We start from the raw sequence: 12,033 nt of genomic DNA on the forward strand, positions 1-12,033 counted from the left end.
CATTAATTTTAATTTGTTTTAATTTCAAGACTGTCACAAACAGAAAAGCAATATTTTTTCATAAAAAATATCCTTCAAGTAAAAGTAGCAATTATGATAAAAGAAAGCAGTTTTCATATTTTTTTTTTTTTTTATAAAAGATTCCTTTCTAAACATATAAGCTTTTATTAATGAAATTAAATAAGCATGTACATAACTAACAAATCAAAATAATAATACTTATGTACACAGGTAACTTACACATTTTGGAATGAAACATTTCCAACAAAAGGTCTCACAATATAAGATTCTGATCCTTGAAAAAAGTCCTTTCAAAATATATCAAAAAAATACTTGAGACTTTTACTCCACCAGCCATACAGTATTTTATATTTAAGAAAATAGAAAACTAAAAATGACAAAGGTATTCTGCATCAGTAATAGAAACAAGACATAAATTATGGATGGGGACTTTAATCAACTTCAACAGTAGGTCCAGTAGCTGGTCCTCCACTAAGTGCTCCCCCATGCATACTTTCTGAAGCAGCTCCGTACATCTTTTTCATGATGGGGTTGAAGATCTTTTCCAGTTCCTTTTGTTTATGTTCATAGTCTTCCTTCTCCCCAAATTGGTTGGCATCTGACCACTGTATTACCTCATTGCAAGAATTCAAAACCATTTTGCGTTCCTCTTCAGACAATGTGTCCTTAAACCTTTCATCCTCCACAGTTGATTTCATACTGAAACAACAGGATTCCAATGCATTCTTTGCTATAATGCATTCTTGTAGCTTATCATCGTCTTCCTTGTATTTATCAGCATCCTGCACCATTCGCTCAATCTCTTCCTTGCTTAAACGACCCTTGTCATTTGTAATAGTAATCTTATTTCCTCTACCAGTAGATTTATCAGCAGCAGATACATTTAAGATTCCATTAGCATCAACATCGAAGGTAACTTTTATCTTTGGACCACCACGTGGTGCAGGTGGGATGCCAGTTAAATCAAATTCGCCAAGAAGGTTGTTATTTTTTGTCATAACACGTTCACCCTCGTAAACTCGGATAAGTACACTAGGTTGCTGATCAGAATATGTTGTAAATGTCTGTGTCTGCTTTGTAGGGATGGTTGTGTTGCGTTTTATGAGTGAAGCCATTAGCCCACCAGCTGTTTCAATACCAAGAGTAAGTGGAGTAACATCTAACAACAATAAGTCTTGCACAGCCTCAGATTTGTCACCATGCAAGATAGCTGCCTGCACTGCAGCACCATAAGCAACGGCTTCATCAGGGTTGATAGATTTGTTAAGCTCTTTGCCATTGAAGAAATCCTGAAGTAGCTTTTGAATTTTGGGAATTCGTGTGGAACCACCAACCAACACTAGTTCATGAATTTGACTCTTATCCATCTTGGCATCACGGAGAGATTTCTCTACAGGTTCAAGCGTACCACGGAAGAGATCTGCACACATTTCTTCAAACCGAGCTCTGGTAATAGATGTGTTGAAGTCCATTCCTTCAAACAGGGAGTCAATTTCAATGCTAGCGTGGGTGGATGAAGATAATGTCCTCTTAGCACGTTCACAGGCAGTGCGAAGGCGACGGACAGCACGTTTATTGTTGCCTAAATCTTTCTTGTATTTGTGTGTAAATTCCTTCATAAAATGGTTAACCATACGATTGTCAAAGTCTTCACCTCCAAGATGGGTATCACCTGCTGTAGCCTTTACCTCAAAAATGCCTTCTTCTATAGTCAGTATGGAAACATCAAATGTACCACCACCAAGATCAAAAATGAGCACATTACGCTCCCCTCTGAGTTTCTTGTCAAGACCATAGGCAATGGCAGCAGCAGTTGGTTCATTGATAATGCGGAGGACATTCAAACCTGCAATTGTTCCAGCATCCTTAGTGGCCTGCCTCTGAGAATCATTGAAATATGCTGGTACAGTTACAACTGCATCCTTAACAGTGGATCCAAGGTAAGCCTCAGCTATATCTTTCATCTTGATAAGAACCATAGATGAAATTTCCTCTGGAAAGAAGTACACCATTTCTCCCTTGTATTCTACTTGAATCTTAGGTTTGGTGCTGTCATTAATCACTTTAAAAGGCCAAAGTTTTATGTCAGCATGAATGCTTGAATCTTCATACTTCCTGCCTATCAGTCTTTTAGCATCAAAAACAGTATTGGTTGGATTCACAGCCACCTGATTTTTGGCAGCATCACCAATGAGTCTCTGTGTATCTGTAAAGGCAACATAAGATGGAGTTGTTCTGTTGCCTTGGTCATTTGCTATTATATCAACCTTTCCATGCTGAAACACACCCACACATGAGTAGGTGGTGCCAAGGTCAATGCCCACTGCTTTGGTCATGTTCTGAAAATAAGTAACATCATCAGTACCTTTACTGCAATAATATCAGAAAAAAATGCCCTCATTCTCAAAGTAAAGTTACAATGACCTTAATGTTGGTAAATCCTGAAAATACAGAACTCATCATTGCTATACATGTCCCAACATCTTCAGCAATCCCTAATTCTTGGTTTTTAGAACAAACATTTTTGTTTTACAAAGCTAATACTTTATAATTATAAAGAGTATACTAAGAAATATATTTCCTTGTCCAGATCTGGTATATGAATGTTCCGAAGGCCTGTAGTATGTTTATGGGTTTGTGTTGACATTTATGGTGTTGAGGGAATTGTGTCCTGTGATGTCCAGTATATTTATGTCATTTGTGATGTTCAGAATGATTTTTCTTTCGTGTGTGTGTGAGTAGGAGTCTAATGGTTGTCCACTCAGGGTGCTGGGATGGTGCATGTTGAATTTATGTCTGTCAGGGGTTAAGAGGGTGAGGGTAGATTTCTGTGGTGATGCAAACATTCTGTTCTGGGTGTGTCAGTATTCAATTTGCATGATGTGTTGCATTTTTGTTGTTGGGAAGTGTCTGGATTCAGTGATGTATTTATGGATCATCTGCATGAGAAACAAATTTCTCACTGGTCTGCAGGTATGGGGAGGTCATGGAGGAAGAAACTGAAAAGGGTTGGAGGGAGAACTGCTTCCTAGGGAACTCTGCTGTAGAGCTTGAGGACTTTTGAAGCAAAGCTGTTATAATTAATAACACGGGCTTGGCAACCAGCTATGCAGCTGGATAGCCAATTTTTGTCTTTATTGTGAAGGGTGAAGTTAAATATCTTTTGTGAAAGGGTAAATCTGGGGATAGTATTGAATGCTTTGTTGATTTCTGTTGCTATTAACAGTGTGAATGGGGTTATGAATAAGCTGAAGCTTTATTGATATCTACTGCAACCAGCACTGGGCATGTCCAAGGAGTTGTGGTTGGCTGAAGTTATCCAGAATGTGTTGTGTAAAATATGTATGGTACATATGCAGTGACTGGATCTAAACCATGCTGAGTTGGTTAGATTGGAACATTTTGCTTTATTCTATTGATGGTCATGGTACATGTGTAGTTACCAGGTCTAAACCATGCTGAATTAGTTAGATTGGAACATTTTGCTTAATTCTGTTGATGGTCAATTCTCAAGGAGTTTGGATTCTGAGGATGTAGCAACTTTGGCCATCAGAAGGTGGGGGAATTGGACAGTTTGGAAGGTTTTAAGATGGGTAATATGTTGGCAAGTTTCCAGATGACTTGTATTTTGTTTTGTAACTATCAGTGGTAAGGGATACCTGTAAGTGCTTGGACTGCTTCGGGTTGAAGTATTTAAGGTGGAAAGTTGATATTCTGTCAGCATCTATTCTGAGTGGGACTGAAGGGTGGTTAATTTGTTGCATCAGGATGGATTTTGTACAAGTTCTTCATGCCATTTCTGAGTAGTGTTTTGTAAGTATGTTATGCTCTTTTGGGAGGACAGATAGCATGGTTTGGGTTATGAGTGCATCACAAGTGGGGGCTGAGAAAGGGTGGACTTTATCATTCGCTTGAGATGGTTGTTGTTAGTTTTGTGGTTCATCATGTTAAGGAGAATGCCAGTCTGTTGTTTACTTTTCAGTCTTTAATGATCTCTCTTGGTGGTGAGCAAAATTGTCTCATGATTCAATATTTCATAAGGACTAATATGTGCTGGGGAAAGTTTGGGTTGTACTAGTATGTGCTTCTTGCTGAACTGGTTGGTGATGTTGAAGTGTGTAATAATATTATATAGGGTTAGGAAATTATCTATGATGAAGTTTTGAAACTTCAATTCTGTTTTATAAAGAATGCAACCTACAAGTTGTGTATGTGTATTTAGTGGCTGTGTGCACTGGGTGGGTTTTGCAAAGTAATAGGTAAATTGGCAGAGGAAAGTTCATGTAGCATGTACTGTACTTGTTAGCGTCTTTGTGCAAATGTGAGATATGTAGGATAATGTAGGTGGGCTGAGTTTAGTTGGTGTGTAGATTCAATGTAGTTCACCTTTAGGATGTGTGTGAGTGGTAATCTGACTGGGATGTTTGGGTTGAATTTTAATATCTAACTATAGTATGATATATAAAATTTAAAAAAATATATTGTATTATGATTATGATTGAAATATATATAATTATATAATCTTAGTATAGTATTATAACTTTTGTTTGAAACATTGCCATTTCCCGAAGCATGAAGTTTACGAGGTGAGGCTGGTGAGGAGGTGTTCGTGATAGGTTTGCAGGGTGGATGCAGTTTAATTGTTGAGGGAGTAGAGGCTTTTTTGGGAATACCTCACTGCCCCTTGTTCTGCTTTGGAAAAAAAAAAATACATTTGTATTTCTATATACTATGTTATTATAGTTAGATAATTCTGATATTGCTTGTGTCGCTGTTTCGGACAGATTTGGGTAGCGAAGGAAAAAGAAAGAAATGTGACCAACCCACCCCCATAGCAGTTAGTATCACGGTCCACAGCAACTGAACCTACATTAATGAAACATAATGACACAAGACAATACATATTGACCATCCAGTCACTGAACCTGACCTTTATATTCCCATCGCACGTCGGCCAGGAGGGGGAATAATTATGCCGCCCTCCTATGTGTGGGTAGCGCTAGGAAAAGATAACGAAAGCAACATTGGTCAACTCAGTTCAGGCTATGTTCTAAATGTTGTATAAGCCCAGGCTCCTTCATCATCCAGGCCCACACAAGTTCATGGTTTCGCCAAATGCTTTCACATGCCTGATTCAGTCTTGACAGCACGTCAACCCCGTATACCATCGGATCCAATCACGTCTGTTCTTGACCCGCGTTGCACCCTGAGCAGTCAGGCCCAGATCTCAAAATTTTTGTTTCGCACTTGCAAACTCAATTGGATTCCAAGTGTTCCCTCCACCGTGACATAACCTGGTCAAAGATCAAATTGGATGGTTGAAGGATGAGTGAAAGTTGGAAGGAAAGTTAGAGTCAAATGTGAATAAGAGCAAGGTTATTAGGTACAGTAGGGTTGAGGGTCAAGTCAATTGGGAGGTGAGTTTGAATGGAGAAAAACTGGAGGAAGTGAAGTGTTTTAGATATCTGGGAGTGGATCTGGCAGCGGATGGAACCATGGAAGCGGAAGTGGATCATAGGGTGGGGGAGGGGGCGAAAATTCTGGGGGCCTTGAAGAATGTGTGGAAGTCGAGAACATTATCTCGGAAAGCTAAAATGGGTATATTTGAAGGAATAGTGGTTCCAACAATGTTGTATGGTTGCGAGGCGTGGATAGGGAAAGTGGCAGAAAGAATCCTGGACTACCTTTACAAGACCACACAGTCCTACCAATCATGGGCTGCGACCTTCTAATCTGACTCATCACCAAACTGATTGCTTAACATGCAATTTACCCAACTAAAAAAATCCAGCCATATATGCCACCTTATGTCAAGGGAACTGTCCTGTAACTGTCATTTCTTGCTATCAATACTTGTGATCCATGTACTGGAAAGGTTAAGAACACCAATGGTAATTCCTCAAAGGGTACAGCAAATTTTACAATGTGATTTTGAGATTCCATATTCACATGGGATTTTTCACGAAAAAAAGTTGAAACCCCCAACATCTGACAACGAATTTGAGATCCAGTGAACTTAGCTGTTTTAAATACTTGCAGTTGCTAAAGTAATTAATCTCCGTCAATACGAGTTATCTGAGACAATATTTACACGCCTTTAATGAGAGCAGGCCTACAATAAGGACCAGGAGAGGAGGAGCGAAATTTGTTACGTGTTACAGGACGTGACGGGATAATATCTTACAAGAGCACTGGTAGCCTCAGTAAGCACATCTTCAAGACTCGTAACGGAGCAACATGCCCCAGAAGCCCGTGTCGTTTATTACATCTTCCAGCGAGACATCTGAACCTTATACGGTGAAGGACATCGACGAAAATACTACATAGAGCACTATTAACAAACTTTACTACACTTTGCCACTGCAACTTCAAACCCTTTTTTTCACTTTCGTAGTCATAGTAACACCATATTTGTACTACGCTGATACCGTATCTTGCCTTACCACTGGTGTCAATACTCACGTTCACTGGACAGTAGTTTTTACTTTAATGTTTTCTGATAACGTCAAGGTGTCGACTGGTCAGGTCTCAAGAGACGGAAACGTTGCTATCCCCTCTGCGGAAACTTCGAGGCGTTGGTGTGCAAGTTGACCAATGACAGAACTTGCATCTGTACGTCAAAATATTCTAGGCTATGATTGGCTATTTGAACTTTACGTCACATATTTTCTAATATCCCACTGGCCAGGAATTACAAATGTTTGATCAAATTTAGGTTGATCATAGTTTTTAACAAAATTTCATTCAAAAAATTACGTGAAGTATGGTGTTACCCTTTGAATGCTGAAAAATTATTTTTATTTTCTTGCATTTATGATTTGCCGAGATTAGTCGAGAAATTCTTGCAACTGACAATTAGTTCCCAACAGTTTTGGACTACAATTGTAACCGATTCTTATTTTAATGTGCCAAGCAGCAGTATCTATGAGTAAATATGAAGTATATTCTGGACAGAATTTTTTTTCTACTACGAAGTTGGATAAGAATACCTAATAATAAATTGTTGTACGGAAGTAATTCTGGTTTTGCATGTTCACCATCCGAAATACTATGAAGTACATTGACTTAAACTGTTATGTCTCTCTATCAAACTACCGCTTTGGCCTAGCCGTTATACTGCCGGCTGTAGTTACACCATGGTTTTCCTACAGTAATTAGTGGATGAAAGGCGCCTTTTTTTTGGTTTTGGTAAATTTCGTTAAGAACATCGTTTTATATATATATATATATATATATATATATATATATATATATATATATATATATATATATTTTTTTTTTTTGCTTTGTCGCTGTCTCCCGCGTTTCCGAGGTAGCGCAAGGAAACAGACGAAAGAAATGGCCCAACCCACCCCCATACACATGTATATACATACGTCCACACACGCAAATATACATACCTACACAGCTTTCCATGGTTTACCCCAGACGCTTCACATGCCTTGATTCAATCCACTGACAGCACGTCAACCCTGGTATACCACATAGCTCCAATTCACTCTATTCCTTGCCCTCCTTTCACCCTCCTGCATGTTCAGGCCCCGATCACACAAAATCTTTTTCACTCCATCTTTCCACCTCCAATTTGGTCTCCCTCTTCTCCTCGTTCCCTCCACCTCCGACACATATATCCTCTTGGTCAATCTTTCCTCACTCATTCTCTCCATGTGCCCAAACCATTTCAAAACACCCTCTTCGGCTCTCTCAACCACGCTCTTTTTATTTCCACACATCTCTCTTACCCTTACGTTACTTACTCGATCAAGCCACCTCACACCACACATTGTCCTCAAGCATCTCATTTCCAGCACATCCATCCTCCTGCGCACAACTCTATCTATAGCCCACGCCTCGCAACCATACAACATTGTTGGAACCACTATTCCTTCAAACATACCCATTTTTGCTTTCCGAGATAATGTTCTCGACTTCCACACATTCTTCAAGGCTCCCAGAATTTTCGCCCCCTCCCCCACCCTATGATCCACTTCCGCTTCCATGGTTCCATCCGCTGCCAGATCCACTCCCAGATATCTAAAACACTTCACTTCCTCCAGTTTTTCTCCATTCAAACTCACCTCCCAATTGACTTGACCCTCAACCCCACTGTACCTAATAACCTTGCTCTTATTCAAATTTACTCTTAACTTTCTTCTTTCACACACTTTACCAAACTCAGTCACCAGCTTCTGCAGTTTCTCACATGAATCAGCCACCAGCGCTGTATCATCAGCGAACAACTGACTCACTTCCCAAGCTCTCTCATCCCCAACAGACTTCATACTTGCCCCTCTTTCCAAAACTCTTGCATTCACCTCCCTAACAACCCCATCCATAAACAAATTAAACAACCATGGAGACATCACACACCCCTGCCGCAAACCTACATTCACTGAGAACCAATCACTTTCCTCTCTTCCTACACGTACACATGCCTTACATCCTCGATAAAAACTTTTCACTGCTTCTAACAACTTGCCTCCCACACCATATATTCTTAATACCTTCCACAGAGCATCTATATCAACTCTATCATATGCCTTCTCCAGATCCATAAATGCTACATACAAATCCATTTGCTTTTCTAAGTATTTCTCACATACATTCTTCAAAGCAAACACCTGATCCACACATCCTCTACCACTTCTGAAACCACACTGCTCTTCCCCAATCTGATGCTCTGTACATGCCTTCACCCTCTCAATCAATACCCTCCCATATAATTTACCAGGAATACTCAACAAACTTATACCTCTGTAATTTGAGCACTCACTCTTATCCCCTTTGCCTTTGTACAATGGCACTATGCACGCATTCCGCCAATCCTCAGGCACCTCACCATGAGTCATACATACATTAAATAACCTTAACAACCAGTCAACAATACAGTCACCCCCTTTTTTAATAAATTCCACTGCAATACCATCCAAACCTGCTGCCTTGCCGGCTTTCATCTTCCGCAAAGCTTTTACTACCTCTTCTCTCTTTACCAAATCATTTTCCCTAACCCTCTCACTTTGCACACCACCTCGACCAAAACACCCTATATCTGCCACTCTATCATCAAACACATTCAACAAACCTTCAAAATACTCACTCCATCTCCTTCTCACATCACCACTACTTGTTATCACCTCCCCATTTGCGCCCTTCACTGAAGTTCCCATTTGCTCCCTTGTCTTACGCACTTTATTTACCTCCTTCCAGAACATCTTCTTATTCTCCCTAAAATTTAATGATACTCTCTCACCCCAACTCTCATTTGCCCTTTTTTTTTTTCACCTCTTGCACCTTTCTCTTGACCTCCTGTCTCTTTCTTTTATACATCTCCCACTCAATTGCATTTTTTCCCTGCAAAAATCGTCCAAATGCCTCTCTCTTCTCTTTCACTAATACTCTTACTTCTTCATCCCACCACTCACTACCCTTTCTAATCAACCCACCTCCCACTCTTCTCATGCCACAAGCATCTTTTGCGCAATCCATCACTGATTCCCTAAATACATCCCATTCCTCCCCCACTCCCCTTACTTCCATTGTTCTCACCTTTTTCCATTCTGTACTCAGTCTCTCCTGGTACTTCCTCACACAAGTCTCCCTCCCAAGCTCACTTACTCTCACCACCCTCTTTATTTATTTATTTATTTATTTATTTTCATTTTGCTTTGTCGCTGTCTCCCGCGTTTGCGAGGTAGCGCAAGGAGACAGACGAGAGAAATGGCCCAACCCACCCCCCTACATATGTATATACATACACGTCCACACACGCAAATATACATACCTATACATCTCAATGTACACAATATATACACACACAGACACATACATATATACCCATGCACACAATTCACAGTCTGCCTTTATTCATTCCCATCGCCACCTCGCCACACATGGAATAACATCCCCCTCCCCCCTCAAGTGTGCGAGGTAGCGCTAAGAAAAGACAACGAAGGCCCCATTCGTTCACACTCAGTCTCTAGCTGTCATGTAATAATGCCCGAAACCACAGCTCCCTTTCCACATCCAGGACCCACACAACTTCCCATGGTTTACCCCAGACGCTTCACATGCCCTGATTCAATCCATTGACAGCACGTCGACCCCGGTATACCACATCGATCCAATTCACTCTATTCCTTGCCCGCCTTTCACCCTCCTGCATGTTCAGGCCCCGATCACTCAAAATCTTTTTCACTCCATCTTTCCACCTCCAATTTGGTTTCCCACTTCTCCTCGTTCCCTCCACCTCCGACACATATATCCTCTTGGTCAATCTTTCCTCACTCATTCTCTCCATGTGCCCAAACCATTTCAAAACACCCTCTTCTGCACTCTCAACCACGCTCTTTTTATTTCCACACATCTCTCTTACCCTTATATTACTTACTCGATCAAACCACCTCACACCACACATTGTCCTCAAACACCTCATTTCCAGCACATCCACCCTCCTGCGCACAACTCTATCCATAGCCCACGCCTCGCAACCATACAACATTGTTGGAACCACTATTCCTTCAAACATACCTATTTTTGCTTTCCGAGATAATGCTTTCGACTTCCACACATTCTTCAAGGCTCCCAGGATTTTCGCCCCCTCCCCCACCCTATGATTCACTTCCGCTTCCATGGTTCCATCCGCTGCCAGATCCAATCCCGGATATCTGAAACACTTTACTTCCTCCAGTTTTTCTCCATTCAAACTTACCTCCCAATTGACTTGACCCTCAACTCTACTGTACCTAATAACCTTGCTCTTATTCACATTTTCTCTTAACTTTCTTCTTTCACACTTTACCAAACTCAGTCATCAGCTTCTGCGGTTTCTCACATGAATCAGCCACCAGCGCTGTATCATCAGCGAACAACTGACTCACTTCCCAAGCTCTCTCATCCACAACAGACTTCATACTTGCCCCTCTTTCCAAAACTCTTGCATTCACCTCCCTAACAACCCCATCCATAAACAAATTAAACAACCATAGAGACATCAAACACCCCTGCCGCAAACCAACATCCACTGAGAACCAATCACTTTCCTCTCTTCCTACACGTACACATGCCTTACATCCTCGATAAAAACTTTTCACTGCTTCTAACAACTTGCCTCCCACACCATATATTCTTAGTACCTTCCACAGAGCATCTCTATCAACTCTTTCATATGCCTTCTTCAGATCCATAAATGTTACACACAAATCCATTTGCTTTTCTAAGTATTTCTCACATACATTCTTCAAAGCAAATACCTGATCCACACATCCTCTACCGCTCGCGTCAGCGAGGAAACGTCAAGAAACAGACGAAGAATGGCGCATCCACTCATATTCACATATATGTACACAAACGCCCACATACGCACATATACATACACAAACATTACATACATACACATGTACATATTCATACTTGCTTGCCTTCATCCATTTCTGTCGCTACCCCGCCCCAGGAAAACAACATCGCTATGATGTAGCCTAGCAGTGTATTTCTTGGAGACATACAAGGTTGAATGCTATGGCACATTCTCCTTTATTTACTTTCTTAAGATGCTGAAGATGTTAATGACATAATTGTGCATGTCTATAAAAATTTGGAACCCACCTTGAGCTGCTGCTCTAGGCCATGGTCTAGCTGGCTTATTTGGAAATCCGGTCCCGTGTTCATGAGACTACAAACATGAATTACCTGACAATGGGAACGGAGACGGGATCGCTCTTCATCCAACTCGCTCAAATTTGCTTCTTCCTCTTTTTTCCCATGAAACATCGGCTGGAAATATGTACAGTTTTACATCCCTTTTCTGGTCAAGTGGTGCATCCAAATGTATTACATCACTCAGGCGTTTGAACGCGAAATAACCATGCTCATAGAAGGGCTTTGCTACCGCTGTAGATATTCACATCGTGATTAAACGTTAGTGCTTTATCCTAGTTGCAATAATTAACGTCAATTGATCACATGAACAGAATTTTCATCATAACTTACATTATGTTTAACAAAGTAATCATAACT

At 40.6% G+C, this 12,033-nt stretch overlaps 1 protein-coding gene across 5 annotated transcripts in view; it reads right to left on the reverse strand.

Moving 5' to 3' along the window:
* Positions 1-6: 6 nt before the first annotated feature.
* Positions 7-12,033, reverse strand: part of LOC139756883 (heat shock cognate 70 kDa protein-like) — a 72,260-nt gene continuing 60,233 nt past the window's right edge. Inside the window, exons 4-5 of one of the 5 annotated variants that reach the window (XM_071676755.1) lie at positions 11,623-11,790; positions 7-2,360 (exon numbers count right to left, since the gene is read on the reverse strand). In XM_071676755.1, coding sequence (XP_071532856.1) covers positions 453-2,360; positions 11,623-11,787 — 2,073 coding nt within the window. In that variant the 5' untranslated portion in view covers positions 11,788-11,790 and the 3' untranslated portion in view covers positions 7-452. Of the gene's footprint in view, positions 2,361-6,205; positions 6,228-6,483; positions 6,618-11,622; positions 11,791-12,033 lie in introns of those variants that run through there. The other 4 variants (XM_071676756.1, XM_071676757.1, XM_071676761.1 and 1 more) reach the window with 4 other exon arrangements.

This window comes from Panulirus ornatus, chromosome 23 (genome assembly GCF_036320965.1).
Source record: "Panulirus ornatus isolate Po-2019 chromosome 23, ASM3632096v1, whole genome shotgun sequence".
Taxonomy (NCBI): Eukaryota; Metazoa; Arthropoda; class Malacostraca; order Decapoda; family Palinuridae; genus Panulirus; species Panulirus ornatus.